The 21389-nt window shown below is 43.2% G+C and overlaps 1 protein-coding gene across 1 annotated transcript in view; it reads right to left on the bottom strand.

Annotated features, from left to right (window-relative positions):
* ADAMTS2 (ADAM metallopeptidase with thrombospondin type 1 motif 2) overlaps positions 1 to 21389 on the bottom strand; it is a 188536-nt gene that overhangs the window by 115890 nt on the left and 51257 nt on the right. The window contains exon 3 of the mRNA XM_054217756.1: positions 2503 to 2662. Coding sequence (XP_054073731.1) covers positions 2503 to 2662 — 160 coding nt within the window. The remainder of the gene's footprint in view (positions 1 to 2502; positions 2663 to 21389) is intronic.

The following is a 21389-nucleotide window of genomic DNA, read 5'->3' as shown; positions in this document are numbered from 1 at the left end:
GTTTTTATCAACAGTTAAAATAGCCAGAAGCTCACCTAGGGAAAAAAAAAAAAAAAAAGTCATCACATATTCATAAGATTCCTGGAGGCTGGACCTTTAAAAATAGTCCAAGTGTTACAATTCATCACATGTAAATTTATGGGACTTGGCAACAATGCAGTTGTCTCCAGGGATGGTGGAAGAGGAGGAGTGCTCTTGGTTAACCTCTTTTTTTTTTTAAAATAGATACTGCATGCTGAAAGTGCCCTACTAAGTATTTCCTAAATAAGTCCATTGATTAATTTAGAGCACTATGGAAACACGCAGCACAGAATGCTTATCAACGCCCAGTCACTAAATATTTTGACGTTTGTTAACCAAAACTAGATGCATTCTGGAAAAAGACAAACTGGAAAATAAAATTACAGTTTTTGAAAGCTTGTCCGTTCCACGCCCGTTGCCTAGAGCAAATCAGAAGTGGGAAGCCAGGTTTAATAAAAAGTAAATGAGAACAGACCGGTTTTGTAGTGGCCGTTGTTAAAGGCAAAGAGAATTTCATGGGGAAAAAACCCATATAGTTCATTGGAGGTTTTTTCCCAAAATAAAAACTAATCTTTAATCAATTTTCCAACTCAAAAGATGGCGGATGAAAGGAAAGATTACCATTCTTAGTATTTTTTCCTTATTTTAAAATTTGAAATATGAAAACTCACGACTATTCCTACCTATCACCAACACCAGCTGTTCCGGACACGATGAGTGCTATGTCTCAGCCCGGCCTGCGTGAGTTCAGCCTTGCTTTTGCTTTTTTAATCCCACAGCACTGGCTGATGGCTATTATCACTTTGTGCTTCTGTACTAGAGCCCACAAACCTCAGTCTTTACGTGAGCACACAGCGCAGGTGAGGTGACACAGCGGCAGACGTCTGGTGGCATCTCACACCACACGCAGCTTTGCTGCAGCCCCGCCATCAGCTCCACGAGAAGCCACGCAGCACGGCGCTGCGTTTCAGAGCGGTGGTTTCAGAGCCTGCCGTCAGAGCCTTCCTCCAGCAGGTACCGCATGCCAGTAACTGGAGCTGATCTACAATTTATGCTTTTCTGTGTACCAGACTCCTACTCCTGAGGAATATTTACCATCCAAAACCAAAAATACTGCCATAAGGTGTGAATAAAATCAAGTCTCTTTTGTTTAAGAAGCAACACGGTGACTGGCTGATATTTCCCAACACTGCAATAATTTTATAAACATCTACTAACAGAGCAACTTCCATCCTGTGAGGCTGGGATTGTGGCACTGGGATTGTGACTCCTGCGTCCCCCAGCTCTGCTCCAGAATGGGTACAAGGGCAACTAGAAGAGCCCAATACAGCACTGTATCACTCACAAAATTCATGGGTCATTTTGATGGCCAAAGTGGAAAAATAAGTTAGTTGAATGCTATTGCTTGCTTCCTTTTTTCTCCCCATTCCAACTTGAACACTGAGAAATTTATATTATTCACTTGGTCCTAATTTCAGTGACCCATCTCTGTGACTATCTGTTCCCCCAGGTGGTTTCTGGGCATCATTATATGCAAGAGTGATGGTATACTTTTACAACAGGTACCATATTCTTTGTCTTTTGAAAATGATTAAGGGAGCACAGTGGTGAGATTAGAATCGTTGCGGAGATTTCTACAGAGGACAAGCTAACACACAGTTTTATGCTTAAAAACGTATTTTATAGCAGTAAGACAATACTAGGGTATGTGCTGCAAATAAGTCTGCAGTTTGGTACACGCATTTGGAATAAAAATCGAGCGATTTTGTTGTTTCCACTCAAACGACCCAGTTAATCTCAGTGTTAACATCAGCTGTCAAAACATCCACTTACCAGATTTGCATCCCTTATTTATTCAGCAAAAAAGGTGCAATATCCGAGCAGTTACCAGAGAAAATACTACATAGAACAGGTGTTTATGTTTAGCTCCTGTTATTCCATCACCGTCTATCACATACTTAGTACGTTAGATTCCGTACTTGGAAACACATAAATAAATCAATCAATTTTGTGTTCATATCTGAAAATACCATTCTTTCCCTATTGGAATTAAATCCAGTCCAGTGAAGACACCATCGGTGAGAAGCCTGTGTACCGTGTCAGCCTCGGTGTCCTTGGTGCAGCCTTCCAACACAGCCTTTGCAATGCCAGCACTGCTACCTGTCCCCGCTGCTCCCTCCACCGTCCCCTGCTCTGATCCAGGGACACAGTGGAACACACGACTTTATGCTGGCTATCTCCGGAGCCAAGGAAACTCTTTAAAGCATACACAGTTCCACCACCCTGGAGATGGTTTTGGCTGCTCCAGTGGTTGCCTACCCCATGCAAAGTGTTCAACTCCTTCCCTACCTCTTCATCCACAGAGGGAGAAGAACGCATTTCCATTTTCAAGGATAAAAAAGCCAGAGACAGCAGATCGCACTGGCTCCGTGCCTTCAGATACACTTTATACATCAGCTGACGTTAACATCTCTGCCTTACCTTTATACAGGGTATCCGCATTCTCAATAGGAAGCTGCTTTTTGGCAGCTGCTCTGCGATAGACCACGTGCGTCCTGCCTCCTCCCTCCTCCTCCTCCTGGGCCCCCTTCTCCAGAGGTTCAATGAAGAACTCGTCCTTGTCTGTGCGAATCATGCCAGCCTGCAGCGACAGGGCAGAGATCGAACATTTTGCGTTACTGCACATACAGCAGACGTTGTGAGTAAACAGTTACAATATGCTTAAGCACACTTTAGTGCTCTCTAGAGAGCAATTAGGATGCAGAGAGGAAACCAGGTGAATTCTTTATTAGAGCAAAACGAAGCATCATTTCCCCAACTTGACAAGAAAGGACAAAAGGTACAACCCTGAACCAAAAGGACTTCTCCTGAAACCACAGGAGCACAGCATGGGTGTAAAAATCTGTCTAGGAAATACACTCTCCATTAGAAACAAGCTACAATGGACGTACTATGACCTTAGCTACCTGTCAGCTCCAGACCACTCCAGTGTTTACCATCTCTGCTAAATAAAAGGATCAGTTCAGTGCCATAAGCTGGTCCTGATGTGCAGTTCAACAGTCAAAAACTGTAGAGTCATCCTTTCTGTTCAGAAGCAAGATGGAAAAGTACTACCTCTTACATGCAGGCAAGGCAGATTTGTTATTATTTCCCTCTTGACACAAAGGGTTCCACTGACAAAATACTCTTTCAAGAATTAGCCACAACTGGTTTAGAAAAGGTGTCAGTAGTGCACTGCCAAGAGATAAAAACTTATTCAGACGGGACCAGATACCCTGGTATGAAAAAAAGAGACATTTGCACTTCTACAGAGCACCTCAAAGGAACATCGCCCAAGCGATTCTCCCTGTGTTCAGGGGAAACCCCCAGAAAGTTTAAAAACTTTAAACAAAAAAGTCTTTTCATGAGTTCATGCAGGTGAAACAACCCGGGCACCTGGATTGCCTGCATTTGTCTCCTCTTGCAGTCCTGCCCTACTGCAGAAGGTCACAGCAGCCAGGAGCTGGCTCGCAGAGATGGCTGGCTTGAAACAATTTTTCTGCATATGTTTGCACATCTGTGTTTGAGAACTTAAACTAATGAATTCTTAGCTTGCAAACAGTAAGTCTTACTATTAAAGTGAAAGAAATTGTTTAGGTTATTATCGAGAGAAGTCCCAGATCTGATCTTCAGAATCTCCTTCATCATGCGCTTTCCCACTCTGCCAACTGATGACCCCAGAGTCACCAGACTTTCAGACTGGGCACAGGAGAATATTTTGACACCATGACACACTTCGTCTCGCTATCTGAGCTTCTGGGAGCCTAAATCCTCTGCTGGGTGAAGCCCTACCTCAAGTTCCCAGAAGAACCAGTTTGTCCCCTTTGAACCAAGTATCCGCACTTGAAACAAGTATCGTCTAAACACTCGTATCATATCCCAGCACTAAAGTTCTCATACAACGCCTATTTTTCTTCTACAAGCAGCAAACTATGTTCCTACTGCTATAAATACAGTATGTTCTTTGGTTCCCTCCTTGGAAAAATGTCAGGTTCATTTGTCATGTCTTAACTTACATTGGGCAAGATTTCCAGTCCCAGATTTCATATATATAATGTATACAAAAACAGATTGAAGGGGAAGGATTAAAGAAGCAAAATTATATCGAGGCAATTTAAACTGATGCCATCCTGCCTCTACAGAGGAAACTGAATTTGAAATCCTGTCCTGTTTCTTCTTATCTAATTTAGATTCTACATCAGACACAAAAAAGGTGAGACAGGCTCAGCAGCTCAAGGAAGCTAAGACAACCAAGAAAATAAGTGCCGAACCCAGAGAGACAGTAACTGATCTTTTACTGTAAAAAGGAATGCATGAAAAATTCAGAATTGATGTTATTCTCCGTTTAATGTATATTTTAATTGTATACACACATGCTTCTTCTGGATATTAAATATTATATCCAGAAATCTTAAAGTCTTTTTATGAGAAATGCGCAACTAAAGATCAAGAGGGAACAAGCATTTGCACGCTCGACCACACAGAATACGATGCACACGCCATACATACGCCCAGGAGAAACACACAGAGAGCCTGACTGTCACGTGAAGAAAACATGATTTTGCCTTTTGCAAGTAAGCTATATGGTGGCACACGTGTTCATATGTATTTCTAGATTGATTAAACCCACCGTTAACTAAGCTAGTGCCAGATCTTAGTTTAAAATGCAGCCCATACTTCAGGATCCTGGGGAAAACGCCGCGGGACGCAGCTGGGGTACTGACGGGAGTTCGGAGGAATTTAGATCTTCTAAGAAAATTAACAGGGAGGCAACATCTACAATCAGTAGCTGAACTGATTAGACGGCAGAGCAACTTTTATAGGTGAGCTTTAGCTTCCAGGGCATGGTGGCCTTTTGGAAAACAAAACATCTGTTCAGAGTGAAGTCTCCTCCCTGAGGAGATGAAGGCAACACCCTGGGACAGACTGTAAGACTAAACCAAAGAGATATTTGAGTGCTGGTTCCCCAGACATAAAAAATAACAACAGTGGTCAAACGCTGATGTTTCCTGCAGATCCTTGTGCCTGGTGCTGACCCTTTTGCACGCAGGGGGATTCACGGGGCACTGAATACTGCCAAATAGCTGGCCATCCACCAGGGGCTCTTCCTTCACACTCTGCTTCTCTGATAGACACGACACCACCCTGTACATCCCCATGGCAGTATCCTCCCTAATCCTGCTGGAGCGTAGAAAGGAAGGAATTTAACCTTCAAACATGGCCGAACACTTCTTTTTTCATTTTAATCTTGGACTAAAATAACTTTGCCTCTTACACTGGAATTTCTCTTTTTCTTTAGTCTTGAGAAACCTATCAATCGTTTTTGGTCAGAAGTATTAGGAATGAATTAGTGTGCATTTGAGTAGTAAAAGAATTATATATGTTTATATATTGTATATCCTACACAGCCTTTGAATTAGCCAACATATTATCATGAAGTAAAGTAAGAAAATATGGCTGTTTAAGATTTTAAGAAGAAAATTCATTTAGACTGCAAGCCAGAGTCCTACAGCAATCCACAGTTCAAGCCATCTGCCTAATAATATACCCATAGTTATAAATGATTCATTAAGAAATACGTGGGGCTCCTGAATGTCTCCACCACACATTTCCTTGCTGCTTTGAGCAAGGCATTTAACCTCTTTACTTCCATTTCTCCACCTCTGAACCAGCATAACAGCCTTGCAGGATAATTACAAGGGCTGATTTGTTATTTTTTTTGCCAAGTGCTTTGAACATGAAAAGCTCAAGATGAATTGCCTAATGCATTTTTTCTGATAGTACTCAGAACACCCTCAAAAAGCCACCATGAAAGTGAGATCACTTTTAGTCATCAACCGAACCCCAGCGTTGCACCCAGCCAAGCAAGCACCGCTCCGGCAGCACGGGTTTGCCCATGCCCTTCACCACCACTCCTGTTCTTATCCATGGATGCCATCACCCTTGTGCGAGCTTGGCATGCCACGACAACTGTTAGACAACCACCGAGTTTATGATGACAACAGAGAGCGTTAAGTTGCTGCAATTTCCTGGAGAATGCCTCTGGATGACTAAATCATAAATACTGCCTTGTTTGAGCAAATCTGCCCCTTCCCTTCAACACAGCTTAGACCAGAAGGACTTCAGAGAATCCTTGACATCCTCTGGACATTTACTCCAGGGGATGTGAAAGCAGAAATAAGACTTTCAATTATCAGTGTCGTGGTTCCCCAAGTTCTGAACAGAGGAACAGTAGTTGCTTTCAGGAAATAAGAGCTTAAAGGTAATGGCTCACAACAGTGGTTTTTCTGTCCTATACTGCCTATTGCCCATCCTGGGACCGTCCAGCAGTTACGGATCAGCTGTGACCCCCCTACCTGCAGTCACACACGTGCTGTGTAATTGAGCATCTGCCATGGAAAGCACTTCCAATTCTAGAAAAAATGCTGAGCTAACCGTTACCTCTTCCCCTCCTCTTCTGGGACTCTTAACTTGAAACCAAAGTGAACACGGGAATATTGCTAAATAACAATGGCAGCAGCAACCATGTCCTGTGACTAATAAAAATATAAATTAATTGAAAAAGTGTTTGCCTTCGGAATGCACCAAACTGTAGCAAAGAGCCTATAATATCCCACTGTAATGTCCCACGGGGGACATCCCCAGGCCTTCCTTCCAAGGGTTTTTAGATCCCAGCTGCAAATTACTCAAGTCAAGCATTGCTTAGCACTCATTAATATGCATTAAAGACTAGAGCAGAAGACACTTAATCAAAAGGAAACTGCAGTTCAGAGAATCAAAACCTCTGCTAAGGCTTGCTAGATGGTTATTTAGATGTGAAAGCCACACAGGAAAAAAATTCACAAGGAAGGCAGAGAGTGACTGTCCTGTCTAATTAAGACAAGAATTACATCGATAAGTTATAAATGAGTCCATTGCAATACACAGGGCTGGGGTTTAGAGCTCCACTAATCTCTTTTGGGGGTAATGGGGCTCCTGCGCATTCCTGAAGACCTGCTCCCAAGGCTTGCAAGGACCACAGGATCTACAGATACCAGCAATGGCAGTGGCCACATGGACCCTTCTCCAGCACTTAAGCTTTACAAGGCAAGTCCACTCCACCATCAGGTCACCATCTCCACTTAGGGCTTTCTGCCCAAGGTAATTACACTGGTCCCATCCCACCATGGAGACCCCCTCTCTAGCCCAGGAGACCTGCCAACAGCGTGCCACCACACCACAGAGCTCAGCTGAAAAGCAGATCTCTTCTCCAGTCTCCTCAACATCCCCAACTCCTCTCGCATTTCTAAAGGCATTCTTTAAAAGTCTAATTTGACAGAAAAACTGCCTGACATATTTAGATCTACAAAAAACTCCAGGTTTTAGAGCGTTAGCTCCTGTGGATAATTAAATGTCTCGCTGGCTCTGCACTTGGTGAGCAACTTAATTGTCTCCTCATTCCCATTCCCATCGCAGCTCCCTGTTCTAGGCTGTAATGAAGTAACCCTTCTAGCTGCTGCTTCAGGACTCCAGAGCCTCAGCCCATCCTGTAACCGCAAATTTAATTAATGTTCATTTTCTTCCTCATTAGTACAGCTTTACGAAGTTTCTTATTGCCATATAAAGGCAGATTTACTTCCCAGTCTCCAAGCACGTGATACAGATAGGAAGCTAAAATTAAGCGTGAACAAACCTGAAATTAATATAAAAAAAAATAAATCTGTCTTAGTTAATTAAATCAGTAAACTAGAAAACCAGAGTGTTTCAGAAACTCATAGAAACAGTATTTCTGTAAATAGAGAGCACTATTTTTTTTGAGGGTTTGATTCTGAAAAAGGTAACCAGCCATGCAATGTACCTGTGCGTGAGCAAAAACTAAATACAGTCCTGAATTTCAGGGATTTTCTTGTGACCAAAGGGAGGTTCAAACTACCTGGCATTTAAGCCCAGTGCCTGGGTTGGGAGCCTGCACACCCTGCAATGTCAATGAAGCCTCCAGAGGGGAATTTGCAATCTGGGATCCTCCCAACAATCAATTTTGCAGAGAAACAGAGAGAGGATATTTACATTTCACTGAATCCTTGCCAAAAATACTCTGTAGATGACTTGAAAGAGAAAATATTTATGTTTGTAGGATAGCATATTGGACAAGGTCTTATTCTATTTTTATATCAATGTGCTTGTACGCTAAATACACGACTGCTATACGTTGGACCAAGCCTAGCACTAGTATTGGGCAGTGAATTTGAAAGCAAATTCCAATAGCTATTTTTATTTATGATCCTGCTCTAGGTCTTAGAACAACAGGAACATGTTTTTTCTAAAGAGCCACAGACGTGTCCTCCCAACACTGAAGTCAAGTATGGAAATATTATCGGTTCAATTACATTAGAATGGACCTGATGCACCGGGAGCTCTGACGACTGGAGCGAGGTCACCCAGAAGGTCTGCGGCAGAAGTAAGGACATTACACAGACTTTCCAAACTCCCCCCTGCCCACATGGGATCTCTCAACGTTTTCAGTTCTGCAATGTATTCATTCCCAATCCCGCAGTACATTGATTCAGGAACAGATGTGCTCTGTGGTTTATTTCCATTTAGCTTCATTCATATAGATAACAATGCAAAAAAAGAAACAAAAAAAAGGCTTCTTATGTCATACATGCCTCGAAGTACTGAAGCACTGCAGAGGAAGAGTTGTGCAGTGCTGCAAATTCATCTTTCTTTACAGTGAATGGAGGTATTGAAGGAGTTGTAGCAAACATTTGGAACACGCTGCCGTTTATTGTGGTGTGTGTGCTGCTGCCCTAAAGCCACGCTGATTTACTCAGTCTCAGGCTGGATGGGGAAGGGGAGAGAAGGAATGTTTTTAACTGAGCATATATATTTTTATTACTGTTAGTCTAAAGGAGTGCTTTTCAGCTTTTTTTCAAGCCAGTCTGCAATTAAGTTGCTTTATTTTCACATATCCTCAAAAAATCAAGGGGGGAGATAATTATGTATCCACATAGGAATTGCACAGACAGACTGACAGAGAGGCAGAGCCTGCTGGGAAACCCTGTGAAAGCTGCATCTAACTTCGGGCCCCTATTTATCCTCTGCAGAATGGGCATAAGGTCACATTTTAATGCGCTTTGAGATCGACTAATGAAAAGCACCATATAAGAGCTATTCGTACCAAGAGTCCTTTCATGATAGGCTGCTTTCGCGCAGTCCTTGTAGCTCAAGGGAGGATGGGTATCCACCCATTCATGCATCTATACGCTTCCACTGCTACCAAAAATAAAATTTTGTCCCTGGAGCCCAGTTTAGTCACTCCACAATTGCAGGTGTGATTAGTATTAGCAGTGGGACAAATCTGGAGCCGATATAACCTGAAGTTAAGAAAACTGCATTAGTTTATAGCAGATGAGAATCTGGACCCAAATCTTCCATTCGTATGGCATTGATAGAATTCATTTTAGAAACTCAGAAGGGTTTTCTGTGGTTTTTAAGAGACACAATAGTAAGACAGACTGTGTCTCATTCTCACTGAACCATCAAGAAAACAGGCACAATTAAAGTGATTTCACAAAGCAATGCCAGCAGATTTCAAGACAAGCGTCCTGGCCACAGTGCCTGGCTTTTACCAGCGGACAATGCTAAAAACATTGCTTCCAACTTCTCTGCCTTTACAAGAAAATTACCAGATTCTCACCTCTGTCACTCAGTGCCTGCCTAGGGCCAGCAGTGCAGGAGACGAGGCCAGGACCCTGAGCATCGCTTCCCTTCAGGAAATCTCCTGCCTCCGTCCCCCACAACCTGCTCCATCCTAGCAGCCGCTCACCTCTGAATCCTGGTATATCACAGAGGTAAAGCTCATTTTCAAAAGGTTTAGGTAATACACAAAAACATGGCTTTCTGCAAAATGAGTATCTGCAGCAAATACAGAGTACAGCCTGCAAAAGCGTAACAGAGACTTGGGAGCAGGTAAATTCAGAGCAGGATCCCCTGCAGCTGCTCTACAGGGAAACAGCATCGCACCTTCGCCAGGTTGGTTTCCACCTTTCGGGTGCCTCCGCCCCCAACAGCGGGAACCTCATTTCCAAAGAATTCACCTGCAAGAGCTGTTACAACTCTGTAGCTTTTTAAACAGCGACAAGCAGCTCTTTTAGCTAAAATAATGCTTAAGCAAGAACATTTTGGAAAGTCTCTAGGCTTGATGTCCACAGGTATGTGTAATTCCAAGTGGGAAAGAGGTGAATTATTAAATAGCTGTTAAGAATGAAAATGATAAATGCGGCAGATCTTGCAGACTCGGGGGACTGTAAACTTGATTGCTGTTGTTGCAAGCAGGGAATAGTAATTGCAGTTCCCTGCAACAGAGTTTCTCAATTTTAATCTTTCAGGGAGGAAAACCATGAATATCAAGTCCATGAATTTGCTAACAGCAAGATCCAAAAGGATTAACTTTCCCAATTTTAACACAGGGAACCATTTGAAACGAAGCATTTCTGAGGTCACTTTGACAAAATGCATAGTTGAGTCCTACCCTCAGCAATAAAAATGAACTGACATTCTGCAAGAAAACAAAAGCAGTTCGACTGGAAAGCTCTTCAGCTCAAACTCTCACAAAATGAGATAGTTGCTACACAAGTTTCTTTTCAAAAATGTATTTGCTTAAGGCACAAATCACCACCCACTGAAGTCAACGGGTGTCACATTCATAAATCTCAAGGCCAGGATTCATAAATGGATTCATAAATATTAAAGCAGTTTAGTCTGACCTTCTATATAAGACAGGCCAAAGACTTTCACCAAAGCATTGCTGCAGACTCCCAAAAACAGTCTTCATCCTGAATTCAGTAGAGCTGGATCAGATCCATTAACAGTAGGAAACAGAGTCTAGGTCTTTGCTCCGGTAAACAAGATAAAAGGATCCAGACCACAAACTGGAGAAAAAGGTTTACTATATTAAAAAAAGTTTAATATATTAAGTTCATGTGAGTTGAAACTTAGCATTTAAAGTAGTTTAAAGTTATGTTATAGAAATCCTGAATCTTCCCTTTAGAAGAACGTCACTGCAGCAACATTTCCTACTCCAAAGGAGTGCGTGAGCTGCAGAATGCAAGCTGCAGGGCAGCCGGAGCCAGCTCTGGCCTGGGCCATTCCCATCGCCTCCTCCTCCTCCTCCGCTGTGCTCTACCACCCCTTCTCGCACAGCAGCCCCAGCGCCCACCCAAGCACCCAGTGAGCAGGCTCAGGAAGCTGACACCGAAATCACCATCCTAGAAAGACGTGCACCGTGGCAGAACCAGGACTCCCTGGTCCGCAGCTCCTGACAATAGCTTCTCCAGTGAAAGCAAGACCCCCAGCAGGCAAAAATTCCCACCCGGGAGAGAGCATCTCACACCCACTTCACACTGTTCCATGCAACAGCTCAAACCCCAAATCTGGCCACAGGTCCAGGGATGACCAATGCAGTTACTCATCAGACTAATGCGTCCTTCTCAGCTAAATGCGTTTTGCTTAAACTGGATGCCCATAAGAGTGAGGGGAAACAAAAGCACCGAAATTTTGCTACAGCTGGGTCTTGTTTTCCTTTCCACGTCCTACAGACAGGCTTATTTTAACCTTCCTTCTCTTATGCTGTGTTGGAGGAATGAACCTGGAAGGGGTTATCCAAATGAGAGCATGAAAAACTAATGAGAGATGAGCTTTCAATTTCATACTGCACTCAGTTGTAGGCTCCCAGTACAAGATGTCAACAAAGTGCAAGATTCAGTACAGAAACTAAAATAATTAATCCCTGGAGGAACAGGCTTATTAAGAAGGATTAAATCAAAGAATTAATGTGCACTATTTGTCTATATGACAAAGAGGAAGGGAGGCATATGATAACTCTCCAAGATTTGAAAGCATAGAGAGAACAAGAATTGCTGATGAGAAAAGCTTGGACATACTAGGAAACAAACAAAAAAAAGAAACTCTGATAGAAATTTTAGCCTGAAATGTTATAGGCAGTCTTATGCAGCTTAAAAAAAAAAAAAAAAAGAAACTCAACAGCTTGTCCTTAAAAATCTTTAAATTAACATTCCTTATTCTTCACACTGCACTAGTACCTACCGTTCAAGGAACAAGGTTTAGACATTGCACAAGAACAAATACATCTTAGCATTCTTAGCGAGTCCAGCGAAGGGCAACCAAGATGATTATGGGACTGGAGCATCTCCCTTATGAGGAAAGGCTGAAAGAGCTGGGACTCTTTAGCCTGGAGAAGAGAAGGTTGAGGGGGGACCTGATTAATGTTTACAAGTATCTAAAGGGTGGGTTTAAGGAGGACGGAGCCAGGCTCTTTTCAATGGTTCCCAGCGACAGGACAAGGGGCAATGGGCACAAGCTAGAACATAGGAAGTTCCGTTCAAATACACGGAAAAACTTCTTTACGGTGAGGGTGACAGAGCACTGGAACAGGCTGCCCAGGGAGGTTGTGGAGTCCCCTTCTCTGGAGACTTTCAAGACCCGCCTGGATGCAGCCCTGAGGGATGTGCTTTAGGCAATCCTGGTCTAGCAGGGGAGTTGGACTAGATGATCTCTAGAGGTCCCTTCCAACTCTGAAGATTCCGTGATTAGCAGACTTCTGCACAAGAAGAAATAAAGAACATCAGCTGGGCCCAAACCAGGCTCAGGGAACTCGGCAGTCGCTGGTGATCTGTGTCCTTGGAAAAGCAAAATCAAGCACGAGCCTGGTCTCTTCTGCGAGCCCCTTCCTTGAGCACAGGGAGCCCAGCCTGTTCCAAGGCTCTGTCCTGACCGAGCCAGCAAAGCAAAGGGGAGTTTCAGGGCCGTTGGAGCTCGGTTGTAGCTGGAAAGAAGCTGGAGGCTCTCCATCCCTAACTTCATGGGCCAGCCACAAAAATAGAAACCAGACAGACCACCCAGAGACACCTGAAGCAACCTCCTCACTGCTACAAGTGAAATGAAGCGCAGTCTCCTATACATGAATACTGCTCCTTCAGGGCAATGTATACACGTCCATATGGCAATCTGACTGTTAGAGCAAAGGTGGCAGATCTCACAGCAAGTCTAAAGGGCCTCTTAAGAAGCACTGGGGAGGAGCTGCTGCTCGTGGTCATTGTGGGCATAAGGACAGAGGTTCTGGATGTCAGCCAGGAGTTTCATCACAGCATTGTTTTAATGTTCCCAGCCTGATGAAAGGACAAGTCAGAGAGACAATGCGTGGCTGAGGAAATGAGCTGTGGATTCGGTGGGTATGGAAAAAGGAGTTTGGATCACTAGGCACTGGGAAAAACTCTGGAAGGGGTAAAATCCGTACAGGAGAGATCAGCTTCTCCCACAACACCACTGTATTGTGTACTGGAAAGGCTGTAAAGAGTACTTTAAATAAAAGGAGAGGAGCGTACAGAAGGGCAAGTCTGATGTGTACTGATAAGAGCATATCAGACACTCAGTGAAAAGAAGACAGCAGGAAAGGAAGCACATGGGAACACCAGCCTGCCAGTGGAGAAGACAGCCCAGAATTAACTCAGATTAACCATTTAACCATGACAAAGAAGAATCCGGAATCCCTCTAGACTAAGTTTCTAGATGTGTATAGGAAAAGAACAGTATAAGGCGATACTGTCAATTGCTTGACCAGGAAGACAACAGCAACCGAGATGCACTGAGGGGGAACAGAAGCGCTACAAGGGCAGGAACCCATAGTTGATGTCCTGGCAAGAGCAGCAAAACCTGTAATATTTCCCCCGTGGTGTTTACTTCTAGAAAGGATGACTATGTGAGAATAAAGAACCTTGTTAAAGAAGAATTAAATGGGCACCTAAAAGAGAACCTCCTTATTGCAGGTAGCATTGAACTATTTAAAGACAGTGTATTGAAGGCCCAGAGTTAAGTGTATACCATCCACCAAACAAGTTCAGAAAGAGCAATTGAAAGTCAGCATCGCTAAACAGCAAGGCAAGGGAGGGTTATTGGAAGCATACAGGCATTCTTCAAGGGGAAGAAAAAAAAAAAGTCCAAATTAGGAAAAATGAGAGGGTCATAAACTGGCAAATAAATGGTAAAGTCACAACAAGGAAAACTTGCAAAAAGCATAAAAACTAATCATAAAAGCTTTCTAAAACATATCAGGAGCTGAATACTCATCAGGGTATCTGTAAGGCCAACAGACTACCCAGGTATAAAGGGGCACTCAGAGACAGTACCATAACAGCAAAATTAAATGAGGTTCTTCAAAACCTGCTCACCTTCAAGAACCTGGAGGAAGCCCTGATGTAGGAGCTCTCCCCACCTAAGGCTGAACTGAAGGATCTGCCTCAAACTGAAAAATCAGAAGAGGAGGTTATAGAATAAAATCTACAGTAAAGAAATTACAGGACTTCATTCTGACAAAACTAAGAAATCAAACAGTCTAGCTACTGCCTGTGTTATGGTTTGCTGAAAACTGCTTCGGAACCAGAGGACTGAGTGCAAATGAAAATGCAAAGCCAGGTTCTAAGAAGAGCTCCTAAAGAGAACTTGGGTACAAAGACCAATAAGCCTGACAGACGATGGGGGTACGGCTTCACACAGCACACATTTCTGTTTCGGAAGCCCCTGCCACAGGAAGTGTCTACTAAGAAAACAGAAGGTTACTAATGCTAACACACCAAAGACAACCACTCACTACTGGCCAATTTTGAAGACAAGATAAGGACTTACATGGACGTCTGTCCAACACCGTATGGCTCATATGACTTTGTCTTTCCCTCATCTTGATCACCTCCAGTTTTTTAAAATTGTTTGCTGTTTGTGCTTTTCCTGATATTTTTCTCCTCCGCTCCCTCCAAGGCTGCAGCTACTAATAAAACAATTTAATATTGCCTGAATTGAAGAACAAGAATGTTCCCTCTGCCTGTTCCTCAGCCTATGGCTCCAGTAACCATAAACTTTTCACCAAACTCCAAGCAGCACAAAAGAACTTAAAATGCTCACGTGCACACGCAAAACTCTAAAGGATGCAACCACAGCTAGCTAATAACTGTTAAAACACAAAAAATTCGCAAGCATTGAAGGTGGGCTGTTAATAACATTGTATTTTGGAAAACAAAAGGCACCTTTACTCTTATGCAAAAGTTAAAAGAAAAGTGCCCATTTTTCAAAAAAACAGAAATGAAGCTTGCTGGACAGAACATACACTAAGTCAAATGGAGCCTTTGAAGGATGCACTCCCTAAAAATAAGAGTGTGGGAAAAAATGCAAAGAAAAAAAGCATAAATCACCCTGTAAATCTTTCAGGACTACTAGAAATCAAATTATATACCACATGTCAGCAGGCTAGTACATTCACACCAACGGAGCTGGGTTAGGGCCACCGTCACCACACATTCTGGGGAGTTTACAAGTGGCATGTGTTTATTTGGACAATACTATTACCACAAAAGACATTAAGGAAGTTCTTCAGGAGGCGGTTTCCATACTTTACATGTCTTCTATAAAACGATGTGGCTTTCTTATTTAACACTGCCTGTAAATCTCATGAGATTGCTTTAGAATTAAACAGACATTATTAAGTTAGACTACCAGGCAGAGAGGGAAAAAAAAAAAACATTTGATGCACTTGAGCCGACAGCAATGCTTACAAACTTCTCAAAGTCAGTTGTCCAAATCTAGTTGCAAGAACTACAAGCCAGCAATCTGTATCAGAGGAAATATTATTGTAAGAATGCCAGTTATCTCTCCTTATAAATGCAAAAGAAATTATCAGATAATCTATATCAGCTCCACCACCCAAACCAAAGTCAGGTATTGCAACCACCTCATTAGGTCCTGCCTAGAGGAGGAGCAAATGTCTAGCACAGGGCAAAACACAGCTGCTCTGCGTTTCCTGAGGGCACCCAGAATGCTGATGAGGATCCCTGTGGGTGACATGGGGGCATCGAGGGCTTGACAGTGAAACATCCCTCATCCAGAAAACAGAGGTCCCAATCAACTCATGTGCACCCCAGACCAGATGGATGAACACACTGGTGGTAAGACACAGCCATATGAGCAGTGAGCCACTGAGCTTCACGATGAACTTCCAACATTTCTGAAAAATTACAAAGGAGGTCGACAAAATAGCACCGTCAGGAGCCCAGGAGACACAATTCAGGAAGATCAGGGAACGAACACACAGGAAACTGTCAAATGGAAGCTAACTGACAAAAAACTACAATGCTTTGGCAGGAGCATTTAACCAACATACACAACTTAAAAAGTCCTAAATTAGCTACTTCCAACTCAGGTAAGGGACGAATGATTACCGCAAAAGTTCAATGAAGATTTCCTCTCATTCTACAGTCAAAGTCAACCAGCACCGAAAAAAAAAAAAAGGATGTTTAAATATGGGATAAAAAAAGACAAGCCAGATGGCATTATTATTCTGTTACACAAGTCAGTGGCATAGCTGCATTGAAAACACTGGATTCAGGATGCCTGTAAATACAACCAAATTGAAATGTTTCCAAAGAAGTTGAATGGGAATGGCCAGGACCTCAAAACCACTCTCATTTCAGCAGGGAAACTGAAGACATCGAATGTTTGTTTTAATATGAATGAGAAAGACAGGGGGGAAGAATTAATGGTGCAATAATGAATACCTGGAAGTCATCTCTTCATTTCACAATAAAGAGTAGAGAGCATCAATTAAACTAAAACATGATTTCCCCTGCCTCCCTCTGCCTAAAACAAATCACAGAGTAACTCCATGGTTTTCACTCTCCAGCTGACATCTTATAGCAAATTAAAGACCGTTAATACAAACAGTGAGGAGCCTCAGAAGCTCCAGGGTGCCCCATAAAGAACAGAAGCAGGTCTGGACTTCTTGGTCTTGGACTCCTGCCAGACAAAAAGACTTTATCAAATGAAAATGCCCAGAGGATCCTAAAGAGAAAATTCTCTTTTAGTTTATTTGTTTAACTAGTGATATTACTTCATATTTACGGGTTCAGTTTGTGCTGGTAGCTTTTTGTTTTTACAAGTCTATATTCCAGCTGACCCTCGTTTCACAGTACTTACACCTACTGTGACAGTTTTACAACCTGTTGTAGCTGCCCCACGCAACACAGCCAAAGCCAAGCTGTTCTTTTGGTAACACCATCAGGTTTCATAGCTCTCCTTCAACAGGTTTCAAATTCTATTTAGGTACCTCATCTCTATGGTAACTGCCAACCCTACAGAGCCTCACAGCACTGTGCCGGAGGAAAGCAATCCCCCATCCCTCGCTGGGGAAAAGGGATGCAGGAAAACTGGATGACTTGCCCAAGGACATGAAGGAACTCTGTGGCAGAGACAGGAAACCAGTTGTCGTGAAGGCCAACTCCAGAGCATGAACCACAAGATACCTTTTCCTCTCCTACCAGCAAAACGTGACGCTCCTGCAGCTCTCAGCACCTCAGTCACTTCCGACCATAGCGCGGTTCTCAGTTTGCGATGCAGGAGCCTTAAGGGATACGTCACTACACGCTCCGTCCCTTTGCGACTCTGCTGCAAAGAGTTGGACAACGACCAACTCTCTCTTCCAGCTGCTTGCCCCCAGCACGGCCACCAGCCCCAGCCGGTCACTGCAGTGCAATGAGGAACTTAACGCCATTAGACTTTCATGGGATTCATCTGAACTCTGGGGAAGCAGGAATTTCACAAAGCTATAAAGGTTGTTTTAAAAAGTTTTCCAGATTTTATCATTTTTCACACAGTCTGCAATTCTCCTTCCTGGCTTTTGAAAAACGACACACAGCTGTGCCTTGGATCACAGCTGTGCCTTTTGGCAGCAGGCAGAGGAGGCCCGATGCTCGGCCAGGGTAGCCAGTGTCACCCCGAGCCGCTCGGCGTTTCTCATCAGCGAGGAGGGACCAGTCCCCTCACCGGCACGGCAGGGTGCAGCATTGCGGGCTCCTGCTGTATCACGGCATTTCTTAACTATTAAATACCAATTGGGATCTGCTCTGAGTAGAATCAATGTGAAAAAATGAACACACGCATGAAAGGCAATGGGGAAGAGAAGGAGAAAAATCTAATGAGTGCTGGATTTCACCTCATTTTACGGCAGTTTTCCTTCTTGTATTTTCTACTTCAAGTTTTTGTTTTGTTATTTTTGGTCTGTTCTGGTGTTATCCAGGCTCCTCCCAATTCCCAGCATCTTATTTTCACATCCATCTTTTCCCCAGATTCTGAACATATTTTCTGCCTTTTCCAAAGAGCTCACTGGGTTTCATGTAGCTGCAGAACAGATGGCACAACACTGAGATTTGCTTTAGTAAACGGACAAATGCGATCGCTTTGTTCTTCTCCCCTCGCGTCTGCGCTCAGCAGAGTCTGTCTCTGCGAGCCAGGCGGCCAAGGACGGCAATGCAGCGATGCTGCGGCTATCAGCCAGCAGCAGGGCAGGACCACGCGCTCCCTGAATCTCCCGGAGCCGAACCGGCACTTGGGCAGCATGGGTGGGCACAGACGCAGCATCTACCAGTCGGCCGCAGGAGAACCAAACACAAACGGCCACCTTCCCCCCAGGTCGAGAGGAATAACAAGCCTTGGGAACGCATTAAAACGCAAGGGGAAGTAGGGAGAATGAGGAGCACAAAAGAACAAGATACATTGACTCTCCCAGAAGGGCCTGAGGACAAGTACTGTCATTTTTAGCCATATTTCAACCTCTTAAGCGGCCTCCCATCAGTCAGAATTACAGCATGTGGAAGGAACCTGTTCCGTCTTGGAAAGCCAGAGGCCACTTAAGTTTCATGACAGAAGACTGTGATCAGACCCAGCTTCTTGCCCAGAGTACGGAGCAGTGAGAATTAACCCCTCTCCTGCCAAGTGCTCTCCTGTGGTGGCAGACACACGTAGCAAGTCATCCCTGAAAGGTTTGACTGGTGATGGATGAAACCATCAGTCGCTTCTTTGAAAATCCAGGTATGGCTAGGTCCCATCATGCCGATATTATATAGAGGACTCCACTTATTCTTCGAGTGGTCTCTCATGTGCCCACGAAGCACAAACATGTAGGGCCCATAGTGGCATCCCCAGGTCTCAGTTAGGTGCCCAGAAGAAATCTGGACTGAAGTGCCTCATGAGAGAGATGATGATGAGTTCATGTCTCCAACTGATCACATCAGCAACCAAATGTGCTTGAAAGAGGTCTGGGCTATGAGAATATTTGAAGTCACCCCTGTTTGGTCTTCCAAAAAAGGCTTAAGTGGCAATCCTTCTAGCCCTGAGATGCGATGCTCACCTTCCTCTTACTCTGGGCTATCAGCCTTCCCTCCTTCTCCACAAAATCACCAGCCCATTTCAGAGGGTCCAAAGGGAAGTACTTCAGCCCACTCTGATTCATTAAAGAATTTTCAGATACCCATTTCTGGTTTCCATTTGGGCTAATACCCATTTAGAAATATCATAAATTACTATGAGAAGGAGATGTCATTTTTCAACCCATGGGGATAATTGCAGAGGAGGAAGAGAGGAAGTACAAGGAAGGTTAATTAGCCCTGAGGTCTTGCTTTGTGAAAAAAAACATAGCATGTGAAGAGAGGGATTATTAAAACACCTGTGTGCTCCCAGAGCTCAGACTCCTCCTGATTTTACATTGGGCTTGTGATCCTCGACAAACAACATTTGGGATGTCTTTGCTTTATCAGCCAACATTAATACAGACAACATTTTAAACGTACTAACGCGTCCTTGGGTATAAATGCATCAATATGTTCATGGGAACCAAATGATTTTAGCATGAACCAACTCTTTCATCCACTCACTAACTTCTACATTCACAAGCGTGCTGTATTTGTAAAACTGGTCACTACAGGTAACGACACTTAACCACAACTCTGACGGAAACAATCTTTGGTAGCTACTTCCTACCTTGGGCAAAGAGGAGGAAGAAAAGAGAGCAGAGTAGCAAAGGTCAACATTTTTCTATCCATTTTTTTTTTTTAAAGGGTTTTCTTACAGAGTGTCTGCTGAATTTTTATAGTTTATTGGAGGAAAAGAAAAAGTCAGTCTAGTTCAGTATCGCAGGAGTTGAAAACTTTTTTTTTTATTTGACTCTCTCCAAGTCCCTTTATGTATCTCTCAAGAGTGAACAAACTTTTGCTTTTTCCCACATCTTGCAGAGATTTTTTAAAATTAGCATAATGCTTTAAAATTAATTGCATTTTTAAAATAAGAATAACTTCAGCTTTCTTGCAGGCAGCTGAAGTGAAATCACATGATTATGCAAACCACAACCAATATTTTGGTGCCAAAAATACAGCTCAGCAGAGAAATGTATAAATACCGGCCAAAGCTTGGAAAATAAGGGTTACAGAAGTAGATAACAGAACTCTCCTTTCAGCAGCTATTCAAATTTCCTTCCTTTTTAACTTCCTTGGAAAGGAATCAATTAAGAAACAAACATTTCTTCAGTCTCTGCACCATCCTTTTTTATTGCTTTTGTCTCATGGGGGGAAACTAAATCACACCTTAAAAATTCTCCTAACGTTTCCGTTCAGAAAGCAAAGTCACTCGCTATGGACAGAGCTCTCCGTGCTCGGCTCCTGTGTCCGAACAGTCACGGGGCTATAAATGCAAAACCTCAAGGACTACAAAATTCAGGGAGCAGCAATTGGTCTCGGGGACTCTGTTCTTCTCCGAGACTTGCATGTGAGTGCAGCAATCAAGACACTTGGCACAAGTGAAAGATGTGTGCAAACAGAGGGTTTTCCAATTTTACAAGTGATTCATAGGGGAAAAATTGCTGAAAGATCCATTTACTTTCAAATTCCTTTTTGCACTCTGCCAAGGTAAACTTGGGCATTTGTACGTTTCTGTTCAGTGCTTGTACAAATTTTATAGAGGACTAAAATTAACATACAGGTACTCTTAACTACACCTCATTAAAAAAAGAGCTGAAATACAATTAAATATTTGTATTCATAAAAAAGTAAGTAAACTTGCTTTTCAGACCTGGACCTAATCTTTCCTCGGTGAAGCACGCATGCAAAGAGCAGCCAGATATCTGGCATGTGCATCTACTTCTACATCAACAGCCAAGGCCCGGTATGAGGAGGCCCCTGTGAATTTAATGGGAAAAAAAATAGATCATTAAATTAGAATATCAGTACCACAGACCAACTTTGCAAATACACATACAGATCAGCACGGACCATGTGATCACACTACCTGATGTGATTACAGTGTTTTTTTAAAAGCATTTGATTCATACGGAAAACACGTGGATAGAGAAGCCTAGAAAGAGACTCCCCCATCTGCCCCCTCTTCCTCCAGTAACTCCCGTCTCACTCGCTAGTCATGCTAAGCCTGCGACACTTCTTAGCGAGGAAAGGATTAATCATACT

This window comes from Rissa tridactyla, chromosome 11, assembly GCF_028500815.1.
Source record: "Rissa tridactyla isolate bRisTri1 chromosome 11, bRisTri1.patW.cur.20221130, whole genome shotgun sequence".
Classification (NCBI taxonomy): Eukaryota; Metazoa; Chordata; class Aves; order Charadriiformes; family Laridae; genus Rissa; species Rissa tridactyla.
The sequence above is the reverse complement of the archived record's forward strand: the minus strand, read 5'-3'. Positions and strand labels throughout refer to the sequence as shown.